The sequence below is a fragment of the Ciconia boyciana genome, chromosome 9, assembly GCF_034638445.1.
Source record: "Ciconia boyciana chromosome 9, ASM3463844v1, whole genome shotgun sequence".
In the NCBI taxonomy this organism is placed as follows: domain Eukaryota; kingdom Metazoa; phylum Chordata; class Aves; order Ciconiiformes; family Ciconiidae; genus Ciconia; species Ciconia boyciana.
This window is the reverse complement of record NC_132942.1, coordinates 26321125-26340849: the sequence shown is the minus strand read 5'-3', so window position 1 is coordinate 26340849 and position 19725 is coordinate 26321125. Positions and strand designations below refer to the sequence as shown.

The following is a 19725-nucleotide window of genomic DNA, read 5'->3' as shown; positions in this document are numbered from 1 at the left end:
GTGTTACCCTAGACAGCTGTCACAGAGGAAGAAATAATGACATATTAATAGAATATAAGTTACAGAAATTTTATTCAGGTCTCCCTAACAAAAATGAAAGCAAAGACTTGGTCACTGTGACAGAGTGGTTTTGTTCCTTAGAGGGAATGAAGCTAAGCCCTCTAAGGAGCAGAACTGAGGAGGAAGGGAGGGGAAAAAACCCCAAAAAAATAAAAATTAAAAAAAAATAATCTCACCATACCATTTCACTTAGTCTTCACAACACACATATCAGATTCTTGGCTGTTCTAATCTCCATATCACAGTACTAAGGGTAAATGGCAGGTCTACAAGTGTGGACATCCTTTCCCTTGCCCCATCACTTCTATGAAAAAGACTTCTCATGTCACATAGGTTGAAACAGTAACTGTATTAAGTTTTTATAGCCAGTGGTTATGCAAAGACCAGATCAAATCTTATAATGGTTCCCTTTGGCATTACCAGTCTAGAAATATTTTGTGTCAGAAAAATGCAACATGCGATGTTTTTCACAGACTTGAGTTGCTGGTGACAAAATAAAATGGTTTTACCAGTTTAAGAAGGTGATAATAGGAACTGGTGATGGATAGGGGGGAAAAAAAAGTGAAATATATTATCTTAGGAAAACAAATATTTCACTTTGTTTCACCAAAAACCAGATACATCCTGGTAATTCTTAGTTTCCAACAAAGCAGTTCTAGGAAAAGCTGTTTTAATGCATCCAGATTTGGATTTAATGTCAAAAATTCTGTACATTGAGACCAGACTTTAAAGACAATAGTGCAGATTTCCAAGAAGCGTTACTACAATACTATCAATCTAGTATATTTTAAAAGTTATTTTTGTTATTTCAGTCAACCTTTAAGTAGAAGAAAATTATCCAATGATTTTTACTTTACAATCTGAGGAATGTTAAAAAAAATAAACCACACCAAAAAACCACACAAAAACCAAACGGTGGCAGTAAAAAACAAAAAACAATGCTGCACGATTTTCCATGCCAATCAGGAAGCACATATTGCTTCCTAGAACTTGACATATTTAATATAAAAGACTCTCATGGTTGCTACAACGGATTTGCCTGCAAGTGTTAGAAGAAATGTTTTAATTGTTAAGTTTTGAGTCTCACAGCCAATAGTTACAACCTGTTGGACTTCTGCTGCTGTGCTCCTGAAGAGTTCAATGTAACGTTTTCCAAGTATTTCTTTGTGCTTTTTAAGTGCATTCTGTGCATATTCTTCACAGGAAAATAACACAAATGCATCTCCTGTGGGCCTGCCATCGGGGTACTTGACAAAGAGAAGTCCCTCTTTCCCTCCTGTGACTGGGCACTCTGGCCCCAGGAACCCCAAGACATCCTCCTGAGTAGCAGTGAATGGAAGGCCTCTCATCCGGATGATAACTTGATTCTCCTTAGATAAGAACTGGGCCACTTCATTGGAGGTGCCTGGTAGAAAGATGACAACATATGGTCAGCCAACAACATATGGTCATACTGGTCAGTCAATTCCATAGGACGCAGGAGTGGCAAAGCATTAAGGAGCATTATAGGAGGTAAGTAGCTAGCAACAAACCCACAGAAGACCCGAGACACTACTAACTCCCAGTAATCTATTTTGAAGTGAAACTCCCTTACCCTGAAAGTGTTTCATATTTTAATAAAATTGGAACAAAGGTGAGATTAGTGCAAATTTATACAAGGTACACAGATGCTTCCACTGCAAAGGCTCATCTTCCTCCCAAACAGCAAAACCTGCCTGTGAACATCACAACCCAAATGCTCACAGCTCAAATTCAACCATGTGAAGCCAGAACTTGACAGGGTCAGGTATTCTTGGAAGGTAAAACAGGAAAATCTACTTCATTATCCATTTGTGTCCTCAGTCAAGAAAAAAAAAAAAGTCTCAGAACTAGAACAACACTCCTATGAACTTCAGTAATTACACTGAACTCCTGGATCACTTACCTCCTGCAATTTTTAAGAATTCTTCCCCAGTTGCTTTGTAAACCTTAAAGAGAAAAAGAAAAAAAAAGCCACACATGAAAATTACAATATTCAACTCTAAAACACACGTCCTCTTCCACATGTGAGAGAATTGTATTTTGGTACTTTGAGCAAAACAGAAGTGCAGTTTTTTCTCATTTAAAACTGTAGTCTAAAATATTTAGATTGCTCTCCAAAGATTTGTTTCAAGTCACTACTTTTTACCTCAATGTATCTGCTACCCATGTGATGCTTATGTCTTTCCAGTGCAAGATCTCTCTGTTCAGAATTGACAAACCGAACTAATGCCTCTCCATTTCTTCTTCCTTGAGCGTTCAGACAGAGTGCCACACCACCTCTGGAAGGTGAAACCAACAAAAATAAACTTAGTTTGAATCTTTAATACATTTAATAAACAATTGTGTAAGAATAGTAGAGAAATCAGACTTTAACACGGAGTTTACAGACTGAAAAAGAAATTGCTACTATCTACAATTTAATTTCATTTTTAAATGTAACACAATTATATTGCAGGATCCACTTCAGCGAGATCTTGGATCTCATGCTGTTCACCGCTTTCTCAACTTCCATGCAGACGTAAATTTGCAAGCCCTTCCTATCATCTCAGAGATGCAGATTTGAATTTCCTCATACCTCCAACAAACAAAAAAATTCTCAGTGTTGAGAATCTGTAATAGATATTAAGTGACAGGTATGCTAAATTAAACTCACTCTCTATAGAAATACACACATATACACAGAGGTGTGTACACATCAGTTATATGAAAATTTCTTCCAAACAGCACTTGGAGGTTTCTGAATCTGGCCTGTTTAGGAGGTATAGCAGAATACTGAAGAGTTGGCAGAAAATTAAAGCTTCTATTATATATTGGACTCTGCCTTGATGAATGCAGTAGGAGTTTCTCCCTTTAGGTACTAGCAATAAATGAACATTTGTTGGTTTTCAATTGGTCAAGTCTCTTTTCTTCTTCACACACTTCAAAACTCTTTCTTGTGCACCTAAAACTGGTAAACCTGTTCAGTTATCATGACCATGGGGTGGGAAGGGGCCTGGGTGTGGAAAGATAGTAGAAGCGAGGAGTCTAGTGGGGGGTGTGGGAGATGTGTGTTAAACATATTAAAAGAACTTGCTATTAAAGACAAAGTGATAAAGCAAGACAAATTCTTATTATCTTACTTGGCAATGTTGAGTCCTTTGAAAAACCGAGCAATATCTTGGTCTGAAGACTGCCACGGCAAACCTCTGGCACGTATTACTGTATCATTGTCCACTGTTTCAGATTTACTACTGCACAGAAAGAAAAAAAAAAAAAGCCAAAGTAAGCTTTAATCTAGGTTTTCCATTATCTTACCAAATTTCAGTTTGCAACTAATTTAACTTGTAGATGAGGAGTACATCTGCTGTTGAGACTCTTCTAATTCTGTTACTCATTTCAATAAAGAAAAAGAAAGATAACTGGGATAATCCTTTTATACAGACAATGCCTAAGATGCACTATGTTGTCACCACATTGCAGTTCCTTAAAAAAAAAAAGACGACTGTCTCAAAGTGAAGTAATAAGGAACTGGATTAATTTTATTTGAAAGATGTAACAATCCAACATAGATGGTTACAAGGCAGTCCTAAATATGAATACATATTACTCATGCTGAAGATGTTTCATTCTCCAGTTACTGCAATGTATTTGAAAACAAAGAACAATTCTGTTTCTTCTCTCCCTAAACCAAATATGCAATACGGCATATTAGACCACTCTCCAGAAGCACGATGTAGTTCAGCTGCATATAGGGTGCACTAGGCATTACCCCTGTTGACTTAGGGAAAGTTCACAAACATTTCTTCACCGCTGGGTAAGATAAGTCAGCCTCGCTGCCATGCAAAACAGAAGCTAGAGAACAAAGAGCGTTTAACTTGCAGTGACTTAATGGAGACAGACTGAAGTACAGCATTCAACATACCAGCTATAGTCTGTCTACACTAGACTACTGAATACACTGTCACTGTTCTCAGGTACCAACGTACTTTCACAGTGACCATGGGGAAATGTTCACAAGCTTTCCTTGCTGTAGACAAGATTCATCTTTGGTTGTAAACAACCATGACAAGGGCACTTACCAAGGACCTGTTTCGTACTTGTATTTCACAGTTTCAGGCTCAGTAAATATGTGATCTGCAACAAAACAGGAAGTTTAAATATAACCAGGGTCAGAGATTACTTAAGGATGACAGTATCGCTGCCAATTCTTAGGGAAAGAAAGATTTCAGCATTCTGTATAAATAGGTCACTTACTACAACTTTCAGAGAGCATGCTGAAGATGATAGCCACCATGGTTTTCACTTGCCACACGCCAAAGTCCTCCTCTGTTTCATCTGTCCCTAAGCCTAGATCTAAACATGTGATTATAGAAAATAACAGACTTGCACAATCATTTGTAAACAAGTCATAGGGCTTTCCTGATATTAACACAGAACTGGTAATCAAATTTACTGGTCTTAGCAGGGACACATGACCATTAGACATTTGTTACTCTGCTCATAAACTGGTTAATATTCACTTTAAAGGTCAACAGTCTGAAAACTATTGATAGCTTACATCATTTCAGTGTTAACAGTTTTAAAAAAAAAAAACAACAGCGGAATAAGTTCCTATCGCTTTAAACATAATTGAACTTTAAACACATTCAGTTGGGCCACAAAAATCTTCCTAAAATGTAGATGTAGGGCGTTGGGGTTTTTGTTTTGTTTTTGTTTTTTTAATTAGTTTTTGTTTTAAACTCAGTTCTGTCAGGATCATACAAGAGAACTGTTACTATCTGCAAACAGTAGAAGCTTGCAGGCCAGCTGGTGCTGAAAAGGCCCACTGATAGCTCAGCCTTTCCTTTAAGATCAAGTATCAATGCAAGTGATGTTTTTCTTTAGTGGATTTACTAAATACGGTTTAGAACTCATTGTTAGACTCAAATTGAAATAATAAAAAAAAAAAAATCACAAGCAGAGCTACCCCCCCAGCACACACTTAACCAAACATTCCTTCTTTACCTCTGAGTTTTTAAAACCCACATCTTAGTTTAGAAGAATAAAACCGGTAATGATTACAGAGATAAAACCTAAAGAAACATAATTTATTCTGGTGTAAAAGCTGCAGCAAAAGGATACATTCTGCCATGGTCTTGATAGTTTGATCTTTCACGGCGGCTGAACTAGGGTAGCAAGTGTGAAATTCTTTGCGCAGATCATAAAAGGAATAGAAGCAGTCTGACAGCAGGAAGTTCTACAAGGAAGGCAAAAAGTTTGTTTTGTACACACCATTCCTTTAAATTCTGATTAATATTTTTGGACTGAATGAGGCAGTCTCAAAAAAAAAAATCACATAGTTGCATGTCATCAGCTTGTCTATGATAGACCAGTTTAGTTCCTTTGTAACACAGTTCAAATTCCATAGCCTTACTGGATTAGATCTCTAGATGAGCAAACCCAAATAACTCCTGAGAGGCAGACCTGTGCAAAACAGCTAGAGAAGACAGCTAGGGAAGGGGAAAAAAAAAAAAAAAAAAGTAGGTTTTGCTGTTTTATAAATATTCCCATTTAGGATACCGTATTTTATCTTTTGTGGCTACACTGAAAAGCAATATTGTACCAAAACATGATAACAAAGTTTAAATAAATATTGTTACAGTGTACAAGATATCTTCCAGCAACTTAAAGACATTTATTCATTACTGTTGTGTATTGGATAAGAATTTCAATTATATAACATTATTAAACAAATGTTTAAGCACCCCTTCACTCAGACATTAGCTTATTTTTTCAAAGAATAAAACAAATAATTCTGGTCTAATTCACTATTTTCTCTCTCACACTCTCCAAGTGTTTCACTATATAAAAGTTTGACTTTGGTCTAACCAAACAGCACTCACCTTTGTAAATAAAGAGTTAAGAAAAGTCACAAGTCAATGCTTCTTAGAATGGTAGGAATAGTAAGAGCTAAGGTCTGAGGCTTACTAAGATTTAATGTGCAAGGAGAAATAAACTTTCACAAATGAAAAAGTAATGAAGAACAAAAAAAGAAAAAAAAGAGAAAGAAATGCAGTATTAAGAGACTCAACTGCTGATCAGATCCATTCCTTGATCTGGTGTGGACAATTATTTCTTACACAACATTACAGTGTTTGTTTTGTTTTAGTCAATTTGTTTCAAGAGGGAAGTACAAAGAATTACCCACAATCCATATTACAGGATGGCATGAAATTTAAAAAAAAAAAACCAACCCACACACCAAAAACAACCAAAAAATAATAATAATTAAAAAAAACCCCAACCAACTACCATGCTTGAATGTCAAATATCATTCCTGTTTTCTTACTTGCTTCATCCCTACATAAACATGTGATTTTCATAAAAAGTCACAGTCTCATGTTTTAATAACACAAATGCCAAATGAGTATTTGTAGAAACTCACCATGAGCCAATACCCTTATGTAGATGGGGAAAAAAAAACCACAAAAAAACCCCCAAACAACTGATCAGTCAACTCCTTCCATGTCAGCAGCTCCCACTCCTGTGGGGTTCCTGCAGACCCTGCCAAGCAGGCTAACTCAAGAGCCACCACCCTGCACAAAGGCAAGATTCTTCTCCCTGTGCAAGGCTCGAAGACCTTGCAGGAACTTGGAGTGGAAACTGCTGCTTCATGTGGGAGTAGCAAATAAGCTGTAGCACCACTTCCCGCTGAATAAATGTGGATGGGGAACCACTGCCATTCTCCAGAGCCAGTCACTGCCTGTGTGTTTGCTCTCTACAGGACATTGACACATGGCTCCTACCAATTTCAGATCTTGGTAGAAACCCATGGCTCTGCACAGAACCTGTGGTTTAACTCAAGCCTAAACAAAGCAATAGTTCTCCATCACCTCTGCTGAGGTTAGACCTGTACCTTTGCTTCCATTTCTTAAGACACAGAATTCAAAGTACTTCTACTGTTCCTTTCTCTATCCTGTCTTTCCTAACTTTTTTCTTCATTACTCTCATCTGGGAGTCCTCAAGTACTGTAGCTGAATGCCAAGAGCAAGTGCCAAGAACTACTTCTCTGCTACACAGGGTTGAGACAGGGAGGGGATCATCTTAAATATTCTCAGAACATTATAGTTCTCAGGGTTGAATTGTGTTGCTCATCTCAATCTCACATAAGCTTTTTTTTTTTTTATGTCCTTAAAACATAGTACCGCCCTTCAGAATCAGTTCTGATCTCATACCTTCTTAGATGTTTCTGGGTGGAGGACTTGTCGAATGAGTAACTGGCCATCACTGCAGAGTGTGTAAGAGCTCCTTCCAAGTACTTTCAAATCACTGGATACCAGCTGACTAAACTGAAAAATAAAGTGATAAATGTCATTGTACTGACTGATACAGATAATTCCATAAAACAAGCAGTTACCATTATCAAAACTTTTTTTTTTTTTAAGATAAAATAATTCAGCACTTTGTAACAGCTTTTGAAAAAACATGATGGAGAACAGACATGGGCTCCTGATAAAGGTAGGCAAAGAAACTATATGCATTTGCAGATTAGAAAATAAGAACACCAGCAGCATGGTAAAAAGAACAATTCGGACAATACGGCAGAATTATGAGTTCATATGAAAGGTCATAGTATTATAATGGTAATGTTCAAAATCTGAACTAATTATTATAAAAGCTATGAAATATTTGAAAGAAAAAACCCTTTCAAGATCAACCACAATACAGATTTTGCAATAGCCTTTCTTCACCTATGGCACCTTTGACTTCAGTTATGCCCTTAATATTTTTTTTATTTGAACTTCAAAAAGAAAAAAGCTACCCATCAGGATTTACTAATGTTTCAAAAGTTATATGCTATGGAAGAGCCAACAAATTGTGGTCTAATACCTTCAAAAGAGAAATTATAATCAAGTCAGATCCAAGCCAATGAAAGTTCCTGGTAGAGGTACAAACACTAGATAAAACAAAATTTTTCCCTACCTATAGGATGGATAGCCCCCAACAGGTTAATTCTCAGAAGGAAAGGGCTCCATCTGTGTCTTGTTCAACATCATTTTCCATCCTTATACAACAGTTTCTAGCCTTTTATTACTCCATATCAGTGTTAAATTCCTTGCTCATAATAGTCAACTAACGCCTTATAGTACCTACATGTATCAAATCAGTAAGTAGTAGCTTGTTAGCTAACTTTCATGGGACAACTATAATTATTCTAAGCTTCCTTCTTGATGCTACTCCCTCCCAGGAAAGCATCACATCACAAACGAAGCAATAATTAACATCAGGATGCAGCAGCCACCCACTGCTCTCAGCAATAGCTTACAACTCCAAAACAACTACCCCCAAAAGCAAATTACAAGTTGACTTGAAACTCAAGACAATATCTTTATGCTGTCTTTTTACCTGGGTATGGGGGGAAAAGAGGATTGGTTTGTTTTATCATCAACACGTGACACTTTACATAGTTACAGTCTCTGCTCAGGAAAGATTGTGTCCTAATGATCTGAACCCACAGCTACAGAGTATTCATCGTGTGAACAAATGTTGCAGCATCTGTGTCCCAAAGGTAAGGCTCCACAAGGGAGAAATCATGTATTGAACACAATGTAGTAGGAGAAGAGACATGATTCCCAGGCTTTATTTCAGAATAACTTCTCAAATCCAGTTCAGGCCCTTTTCTAGGCTTCGACAGCTAACCAGCATTCCACTACCATTTTGAGTTCAGCAATGCTGTAGTAGTGGCTACTACATATCGAGTAGTAGCCACGACTCGATATGTAGCAGCTACTACATATCAAGACAGAGAACTGAGGGGCAGAGGTGAGTAAGGAGAGGCACTTACATCAGCATCTTGTGTAAGTTGCTTAATTTGCAGATATACATACAGATATAGGTATATCTATAAAATGAAGTTATTTAATATCAAACATAAAATATTTGAAACTTTAAGAAGGGTGAAATATCCCCCCCAAAACCCTTTACAATGCAGTTCTTTGCACACTACCAAAACACACAAAACCAAACACACCTCCCCCCTCCAAAAAAAAAAAAAATCAACCCAAATTCTTGCAGATTCAGAAAGCCAGTTTCCTCCTGATGGCTAGTTCAGGTTGCATTCCTACCACAAGTTGAAGTCTTGAAGAACCTGAGGCTATAAAGCAAATCATTGTTTAAGGATGATATAAAGTCAGAAAAATTGAGATCTGAGAGTGCTCAAAATACCTCAGCTGATGTGTAAACACCAGAAAAAGAAGAAAATTCCAGAGGATTCAAAAGGAACCACTTCAGAAATGCAGTTCTGGGGACTGCCACAGTCACAGGCCAGCAACAAATATTCTCACTACAATAACAGACGTGAGGAGAACTGCCTTCTTGCTAAATGCAGCACCTTACTACTTTCTGTTTTAACTTCTGGGCACAGTAAAGAGCAAATATTTGTAAAAAGGGATTGGAAATGGTGATAGGAATTAGCCTCCAGAAGGTGTACAGGAATTCTTGCCAAAAGGAAGACGAGTCTTACTGATGAACAGTAATAAAACACTCCCCAAACCTTCAACTTTGTACCCTGTGCTTCTGAAGATGCACAAGAGCCCATATAAAGAGGGCAATTAGGGAGCTATTTTGATCAGATACAAGAAGAAGTCAGCACACACAATTTCAGGCAAGCAGCAAATGTACGCAGCCTCCTGCTTTACAAATAAAACGTAAGAACTGTAGTTCAAAAAGTCTTCACCAAGTTAGAAAACAAAAGGAGAAAAATGTTTGGACAAGGGAGGAAACGCTCAGGCCAAATGGTGTAACTCAAGTTGGTAAAAATCAAGACTGTTGCACTGAAATATTCACATTTTTTTATAGATGGTGTTTCCCACACAACGTACAGCTGAAAAGACAGATACACAACACAGCTATTTTCAGAAGGCCCTGGTCAGAAGATATCAAGAAGAGTGAAATAGTGCATAAGGACACCAATAAGCCCAATACGCCAAGTATACTAAGGTTTAAAGAAGGCATGAGAGGCAGCATTTGTTTTTATTTTTAACTGAGCCTACATATTTGCACTGCATATTTATTAAATGTCAGTGATAACATTCAACATTGCAAACTCCTTTCCAGTGGGACAATCGACATGTCAAAACAATCCTCTACTTTTCTTACTAGAGGCTAGCAGCTTTAAGTGCCTTAGGTAAAATGCCACAGGCCTTGCTGAGTGCTTATTTAGAAACTTCTATTTTAAAAACAGCCTTTTTCAAACTTTGGGGTGTAGTGCTCCAGAAGAGGGCAAAAGGAGTGTGGGAAGAACAGTCAGGAGACATAAGCAATCCTTCCTATGCAAAACAGCTTAGCTATCACATGGGTTACCTGAGGAGAGGAATGAGGTAGCAGAATGTATAACTCTGTTGCTTCTGAATGCTTCTGAATTCTGAATCTTCTGAATGGGAAGATTCACCTAGGAGAAGAGCATGGGGCAAAACAGCAAGCATAACACTGCCACAGAGGAATGACAGATACTTGAGATTAGCCTGAACTAGCTTCTTTCATCTACATGAGATGTCTCCAAATTCTGGAAAGGTTAAGTACAAAAAGCATAGCTGTGGACCAGCTCTCATTACTATAGAGTACACTGGACCCTTAAGTCTTTCAGGCAATAGATACAGCCTATCACATGTATCAGAAGGAGTTAAAGCAATTAGTGCAGATGTGTTTAGAAAGCCACACTGAAATATAAGTTAAGCAATTCAGAGCTCCTGAGGAAAAGCCATCTTCAGCCTCCTTTTTCACGCTACAAATTTCAGGCAGCATCTCAAAACAACCTCGAACCAGCATACACCCAAATGTAGCAAGCTAAGGACAAGTTAAGACCAGTGCCAGATTTACATTACATTTTTCTGTCTCACATGTTGAGCAACCTGTCCACAACTCTGTCATTTCGTAAATTCCATCCACATCTCCTTCACTCCACTAATAAAAACTCTCTCAGCTATTTACCTCCTGTCATTCATCCTCATGCTGCCCTCCATAGCACTCCCCCACTTTAGCATGCAAAGCTGCCCCACCTTAAGACTTCCTCCACCAAGCTCACACACCCTGTGTCTCCCCTGTTAATCTACTCATTTCATAGCAACAGAGTTATACAGAGTGTTAATTACCACTGTTTGCATCTTGCAATCAGCCCTCATTTCAACTGCAAGAACCACAGTGTACTGGCATCACCCTCCACCCTTTATTGCTTATCCCACCAGATCAGTCTCTCTAGTAGAGCTCTGATGAATCATACCATATTTAAAGGAACATGTTCAAAAATTCAATACTGAGATTAAAAACAGAACAGACAGAAGAGGAAGAATCAAACAAGCTGCTCTGTACATTTACCTCCATGAAACCTACAACAGTTCTTAGAGAAAAGGTGGTGAGAGGGAAGGACAGAGTTTGAGCACCAGTTCGAAAAACTGGCTAAACAGGATTTTGGTCATGTAGCTAAGAGTACAAAGAGAGTGGAGAGACATGTTTCGCCAGCAGCAAAGCTGGATGAAAGCCAGCACAAGCTGCTGTGTTTTCTGCAAATGAATCCCAAGTGGCTGAAATGACACAGCCCCCTTCATGTTGCCTTAACTACAACTGAACAAAGCTGTGGATCTTAGAGAAACAAGAAGATTCCTCATTAAGTTCTTCCTATAGTTATGATGCACAAAGCACTGAAATAAACCTCTGGCTATTTGGATATTCTCATTTCCCTAATTAAAAATAGCTCTCATTCTTGAGAAAGGCCACTGCATCTGTGCTGTATCTGTGCCTGCCATGGTAATGAAATACTGAGATAATTCAGTTGCAGAATGCATCCATGCTGTCAACTGAACCATTTCTAAAACACCAAGATACTCTGGCAGATTCTCTCTTTAATTCACCTCCAAGAAATAACAGAAAATTTGGCTGCTGCTTATTCATCAGACCTCCAGCAGCTCCTAGTGCATCTTCAAAATGGGATCCTTTCCTTTAGCAATGCCCAAAGTTTCTCTGTTTTGCTTCTTTTATCCCTATTGACCCATCACAGCTAACAGCACCAGACAAGAGACAAAATTATTCACAAAGCTTCAGAATTAAAGGCATCCTTGCAATTTAACCAGGTCTGGTATGTTATGCTAAAACATAACAAAACTCCAGAAAGAAGCTTAGCTTGTAGACCATGCTTAAGCTAGACATGCATCTATTCCCAAGTAGAAAGATGAGTTATTAAATTTATCTATATTCTTTGCACTAAGGATGGTCCCCCACAGTGTGGGGACCTGGTTTCAAATCAGTGGTATCAACAGGCATGTTACTAAATTGCCCAGAGATAACAATTTGGTGATTACACATAAATACATGATCAAGTTTCTGCCAAATTAGCATATCAAAATGTGCTTATTTTGACTTCTATGCCATCTTTAGACTTAGGTGGGAGGACAACTCACACCTGATCCAGCCAAAAATTAGGACGTGAGACACAAATGATACTTGATTTGGGACAAAACCCGACAAAAGAATCTGAACAGGCTTAACATTCTAGATCAGTCTTTTGAAAACAAACAAACAAAAAAACAAACAAAAAAACCCAAAACCAACTTATTCAAGACTGACATCCTTTGGTCATTATTGAAAGGAAAACTTTCAGGAATAACTTAGAAGAAAGTTATTTCGGCTCACCTAGGCTCATATCTTCCAATATATTCCCTTGAGCTTAAAGAACTCATATTACTTATATGTAACTGTCCCAGAGAAAGTGAAAATATACGCCACAGATCTGTAAAATACACTGTTTTATCTGGTTTTTTAAAGGTTTTAGCTGAGACACATAAACGTGAACTGCTTATATCTCTTTTGCTCAAACCTGGAAAATCAGCTACCTGTTCTTTTTTTTCCCATATGCATTTCAAGAAATCAATAATAAATTTCCACTCTGACCAGCACGCATCTCCTTGCGAAGCAGAAGCTAGAGATCTACTTTAGATCTCCTTCACAAATTATTTTACCTACATAAGAGACTTCCTCCAGTAAATAATTACTACAAAAAAAAGTGGAGGGCAGCATAGAAACCATTACAGGCAGGCAGCTCTAATATACAGATACGTGTATCTCTGTGTACTCATGCATATGTTTATGTATAGCATTATATATAGTAACATGAATTATAATATTAAAAATCTCATCAGAACAGCTGAATTTTCATGTTTGCACGTCTAACAATTCAGACTTTCTAAATTTATAAAAATTATTTCTAAATTTCAATTCACTATATTTCTCAACATTTTCTTTAAGTCCTGAAATTTGTTACATTTTATTAGTATAATGAAGTTTGAGAACTACAGCTCATAGTCTGTCAGACAGATTATCAAATAGAATTTACCAAAACAAATCAATAATACTATAAGACCTATACAGACTTATACATATATAGCAGTTTTATGTTGCAGAAACAACTTAAGTAGCAACCACATAAAGCACTTCCTTTTCAGTCCAGAAATATCAGAGTTCACTCTCTTGCTTCGCCATATATGAACTGTCAATTGAAAAAGAGATGTTAAACTTTTCTAATTGCAGCTCTCCTAGCAATGAGACCACATACTTCACATATTAACATCATATATACTACCACTTTGCAATAAACATCACATGTGCTTTGACTAAAGCCATGCTGTTTATAACCATGTATGATATCCAGTCTTACCTGTGTTAAAAAAAAAAAAATCATCATTACTTATTAGACATTACTGTAATTCACTACATTAGAGCTTTAGACTGTCTTTTAGGCCTTTGGTGTGGGTCATTCTTTGCTTGTAGCATAGAGCATATAACAATGATTTGTCTTCTTTCAGGTAAGAGAAGCATGGAAAAGAAATTACAGTCTCCAAAAAGGTGTCTCTGAAGATTCTCTACTCCAAGCTCTGCTTCAACAGGCAAAGACATTGCAGTTCTTGCCTCAAAGCCTGATTTTACAGAAAGTCCTCTACAATTTATTGCCAGCGAACACCCAAAACCAATTATATAGTTGTAGGTGTGGTTCCTGAAAGGAGATCTCCAGTGCTTGAACACTGAAACAGGCTGCCCAGAGAAGTTGCAGAGTCTCCATCCTTGGAGATATTCAAGACCCAACTGGATATGGTCCTTGGCAGCCTGCTCTAGCTGACCTTGCTTTCAGGGGTTGGACTAGACATCTATAGGTCCCTTCCAACCTCAGCTATTGTCTGATCTCAGATCCTCTGATCTCTCTGATCTCTTTGGACTCCGTTTTGCCTACTCTGCAGCTACACTAGAGATCATTACATCAACGCCACCATAGCGTATACATGTGTGTGTGTGGGGGGGGGTGTTTGGGGAAGGACATGTCTGGGGTGGGGGGGAACGGGAAGAAATCAAGAGGTGAGATGCAGCCAAATTTGATTAACAGAACTTTTCTGCCACCAAAACATAAGCTAGATTGGAGCACCACTGAAAAAAACAAACATCCAGCAACCCTGAAGTCTCCCTTAAGACTTAAAGGCTCTAATATAGCATGAGAAATTTCAACAGTAACAAGCCATGGGTTTGGTATACAAAGCTTGAACACACGCAACATACCATGACATGTCAACTTTGGGAAATATTTTCACTTGGACTTTGTGCCTCAGACCCTACACCCATGAGGGTTTCACATTTATTTACAATACTCTCTATGGGCAGTTTTCTGCTCCTTCACTCTTCAAACCCTGGTGATAATGTCAGCCTTATCCATGCAATGGAGGAATTTAAAGCATGTCAATACTACTGGGAGGTGCACAGACTGCATTTCAGCAGTATTTACAAGCATGATAACCCTTTATTGTGCTAGGTAACTTTTTAAACAGAGAATCCTATGGTAAGGCCTTGCCTTTGTTCATGTGTTAACTGCCACATGGCTGATAATGGATACATGGTGACCTTGTACTGAAATTGCTGTATGGAAAAAAAAGAAAAAAAAGAAGTGTAAGCCACAGTGCAGCCACAAGCTGCAACTAACTTTTTTTTCCCCTTCTAGCAAAATAGGAAAAGTGAATAGTAACTAAATACAGCAAGACACAAACATGAAAAAGAAATTGCCCCTTGGTTTTATTTCTTTGCAGGGGAAACTTGCAGAAAATGACAGAGGCAGCCCAGGTCCACTCACTAGAAATGTTCAAAACCAATATTGCCAGTTTGATTTCTCCTATTAAGAGGAAAGCAATTTTTTGCTCTACTGAACACTAATGCCCAAGATTTAGTGACTGAAGTCTAGCCTGGACAAAAGCATGGTTTTCATTTCCAGCATGCCACAGACAATATAACTGTGCTCAATATGACTAGTCAAGTTACATATCACCTTATGCCTCTTGAGGTACTATAAACTGTATTAAATAACTGAGTGACTAATCAGTCACAATGGCCACCATAAATGTACTCAGGAGAGAGACATATGTACATATTACCCAAAAACAGTCAGAGTTTCCATCCAGCTTTGGAATTTGCAAGTGTAAGAGCAAGTTTGCTCTCCTCAGTCTCAAGGAGATGTAGCACTGAGCTTCAAGCACTGTAGACTGTCTTCTCCTCAAGTATATTACGTTGGTTTTTACTGCCTACTAATCTTGTTGTAATTTTGCATTCTTTCCCCAATAGGGGTCCAACAACAGCAAACCAGGTACCACACATCCTGCTGCTTCTGCTGCTGTTCTGAAACAGTTTCATCTACACTGTGTGTCTGTATAGACATAAACTCATATTGTTGCCTTTTTCATAGAAAAAAAAATAATTCTTTTCCACCCATGGCATGAGCTAACGAAGGTAACAGGGTTAAGGTCTCAACTATCCTATGCTTGGGGTTCTGCCATAAAATTCCAAACATCACAAATCTTCAAAAGAAGTAGTTAAAAAAATACAGAATTATATTTTTAAAGCTGTTTAAGATATCCACCTTTATTTTTTACTTTGTTGGGAAGCTGAAGTTCCAGGAAGTAATACCACCCTGTCGTCCTCCTTGTCATCATCACACCGGTCACCACAGAGTTCTGAAGTCAGGAAGGCACACAGTCTACATATACCTCTTATGACTGCAAGAGTTCAAGGGAGAAAAATGGAAGGTACTCCAAGTTTGTCACATCCTTCCATTCAACAAAACATAGAAAAGTACTTTAAAATTCGTCATACTCCTTCAGAATTACATAGAGGGACTGCAAATTTTAGCTTAGATGAGGGTAGCCTCCAGCTAATTTTCTGCATAAAAATAGGTTTGTTTAGCATGGTTCAGCAACAGGTAGATTATGAAATACAGAAATGGAGCAACAGTTGTCATGCTTTGTCTGTCCAGTGACAGTTTGTAGAGCATAGAAAACAGATCATTGTGACTCAGGACTGTGATAAACTGTCTTAAGGGTGAAACTTCCACATTATTTATTTCTTTGGCTCATTTTAATTGGGCCTGGGTCTTTGTGCGACAAAGTAAACAATAGCTAACTAAAAGTTTTAATTCTTCCTAAGAAAGAAAGCAAAAATCTAACTTTCTGCCAAGACAAAGATCTGTCCAACCCATGCCACTTGAGCATTTTATGACCATTTTTGATTAATTATTTCTTAGATGGAAGTTTGCAACACCAGATTATTTGCATGCTTTCCAGCTATGGTATCTACAGCATCTAATTCAGGTAATGCATTAAACATAAAAGGCAAGACCATGGTTCAAACCATCTAAATGTCACAGCAATCAGGTCACAGCTTTTATCTCCAAAAGCACAATCTGTTTTAATAATAGAGTGCTGAAATACACAGAGTACTCCACAAATAAGCTACTTGAAGTTAGCCTTGTGTAAGATAAAGCACCCCAGTCCAGCAACATAAGAATTTCACAGTTTCTGGACTTACTTTACTGCTATATTATGTGTCAGGAAACTGCTAAATAAGGAAACACTTACTGAGATAAAATAAAGTTTCAGCTTCAAATTAATCTGTATGAAAGAGGCCACTAGATATCAAACAACAAAGTAATGCAAAAAAGATGCATATCTTGCAGAACACCTTAGCATTTGTTAGCATAGATTATTCATGAGTCTGTCTTCAAGCAAAAGGAAACTCTGAATATTAGTAATGCAAAAAATCCATACTCTGTCAACCTTTTACCTACATTTCAAGCAGGATTACAATGGTGCCTCACACTCCTCACAGGCTGCTCGCTATCAGCTCAACTCACAGAGCAAGTCATTACAGCCTGAAAGACAAGGTTGAACATACTTTCCAAACTCTAGGTTTTAATTAATGCTGTGACTGCAATATTTCCTAGAGTCTTGACTTAAGCCCAAACTCTCTCTCACAGTGTTCTATACCTCCCCCACTCCCACTTACCTCTGTTTCAAGGACAAACTTTCATTAGCAATGTGATCTTTAGCACTGGCTCTATTGACTGTTATGCATGGTACTGCTCTATTTACTCAACACTACCTCATTGTTTGTAGTGCAAGCTTAACCAGTTGTAGAATAGCCAATACCTGCAAAATTAAAGAATGTTTTTCTATTGGGTTGTTTTTCAGGTTGTTTTTGTAGTAATATCCAGGGAAAGTAAAAAGAAGAGGAGACATAAAAAGAAAGAAGATATACCTATTATGCACAATTCAGTTTCCTTCAAGATTCTCTCATACTCCTGCCTCTCCTTTAAACTTACACCGTAAGAATATCACAGGCATGGACTCCCTGAATAACAGCCTTCAGATCCATGAACTATCTTTGCTTATATAAGAATACAAGCGATTCTTGCTCAAACCCTTACAAATATCAGCAAGAGAGTAAAACTTTTATAAACTGTCTCTACTCTGCCTCAGAAACGGGGAGTTTTCCCTTTCTTGTTCAACAGGCTTTCACAAAAACATAAAGAAGTGGAAGTAGATCCCTAAGTCAGCTTGCCTTTAATGTCTGAAATTTTAAAGTCACAGATCAGGGCAGCAACCCCATGCATCAGGAATTGATTATGTTTGATAAAAGGAAAAGTGAGAGTAAGAAGTTATTATCTCTGAGATTTTAGCCTTTCATAACTGAGTAAGATCAGAACTTACACTTGGCCTTCCAAGGAATTCAGACCTGCCCAATACAGAACAAGGATATTATAATGGTGACATTATTTAGACATTGCTTCCTCTTATAGAGCTACATCCACTCTTTCAGGTAGCTTCTTGTTTCCAAAGTGAGTTCATTATGACTGAAAAGACTTTATATGAGTTGTCTGGAATACGAAGCAAGTCACACAGCTTCTTGTGATCAATTCTCAGTGTCTGAGGTTTATAGGAAGAAGGGGTTGATTTATATTTTCTTTTGTTTCTTTAAACATACCACAAGAGCAGGAGTTTTCTTCTGCTGCACTTAATATTTACATTGTGCCATTTCACATGCTTTACAATAAGCAAAAGTTCATCCTGTAAATTTAATTCTGCTGTAAGAAATAACACTGGCTAATACACTCGAGTAATCAATCAAGGAAACTCCGAAACTCTGTCATAGTAATGTTCTTGTGACTGCTATGTATTTTCCAGTTCTCAATCTCATGCATCCCCCTCTAATCCAATAGTTATTTGATTAAAGATGTTTGATGTGTTATACACTGTTTTGTGTCTCTCTTCCGCTGCAAAGGACTCCTAAATTAACTTTCAGGTACACAGCTACAATAAGATCGACTTACAAAGCAAAACCTCCACAGTGGTTTTTGTACTTTTATTTTCCAAGTTGCATACCATAGCTCTACTTTATTCTTAGTGCAATTCACTGCAACAGAATTACTTATCAGGAAAGTAATTCTGCCATAATTTCTGTAAAGACGTTTAACTTCACACACTGCCAACATCTACACAATTCATTATAATGTTAAAGCACATGCTTAAATTTCTCTAGAATTAGAGCCAGAGAATGGAAACACCACTAAGTTTTTATTTCAATTCAGTAAGAATGATAACACAATTCAGAGACTGTCCTAGAGCTCTAGTAATAGAACCTTTTCTTTTAAGGTAACAGGTGTCCAAAATCATCACGAGCCAAGTTTTCGCAAAAGAGAGTACAACTGTTTCTTAATCTTAAAATTAAGTTTCTTTCCAATATTTTAGCGCTCACACAATATCCATTTCTCAACACTTTTTGCCCCTCTCTGCCCACTGCAGCTCCACAAAGAAAAGTAGCAGGGGGAAAGAAAAACTAAAATAGTTTTAAATGAAAGTTTGGGAGAAGTGGCAGGGTTGTTTTTTTGTTTTGTTTTGTCACTCATCACAAGTGGTGAGCATTTAAATTTCAATTCCCAATACCTTTTGTGTAATATTTATCTTATAAATCACATCTACCTTCACAGCATGCAGACTTAATGAATGAGGGACAGATTAGTAAAGCAGCTGTTTATAAAAAAGGCAAGAACAGAGGCTACTGTATAGAAGTATACTGGAGTAAGCTGTGAACAGTTTAAAGAAAATCAACACAGATTTATCAGAGCAAAGCACTGAAAAATGGTTTGTAGAGCAAACATGACTTCTGATTCAGTACATTCTTAGGACAAACACATGAAGTTGCCTTTCACAGTATCAATATTTTCCTCCTTTCTTGAAATAAGGTTGTAGCTAACAGAAATTGATCATGAAGGAAAACAACAACATGATATCTCTGCAGTTTTTATGCAAAGCAGCCACTATTATGAAGAAA

General features: G+C 37.6%; 1 protein-coding gene across 2 annotated transcripts in view; it reads right to left on the bottom strand.

The window, feature by feature from the left end:
* Window positions 1–19725, bottom strand: part of ESRP2 (epithelial splicing regulatory protein 2) — a 48595-nt gene that overhangs the window by 18823 nt on the left and 10047 nt on the right. For both annotated transcript variants that reach the window (XM_072872533.1, XM_072872532.1), the window contains exons 4-11: window positions 7275–7388; window positions 5182–5296; window positions 4315–4413; window positions 4140–4194; window positions 3201–3311; window positions 2228–2360; window positions 1985–2027; window positions 1164–1465 (exon numbers count right to left, since the gene is read on the bottom strand). In XM_072872533.1, the coding sequence (XP_072728634.1) occupies window positions 1164–1465; window positions 1985–2027; window positions 2228–2360; window positions 3201–3311; window positions 4140–4194; window positions 4315–4413; window positions 5182–5296; window positions 7275–7388 (972 nt within the window). The remainder of the gene's footprint in view (window positions 1–1163; window positions 1466–1984; window positions 2028–2227; window positions 2361–3200; window positions 3312–4139; window positions 4195–4314; window positions 4414–5181; window positions 5297–7274; window positions 7389–19725) is intronic.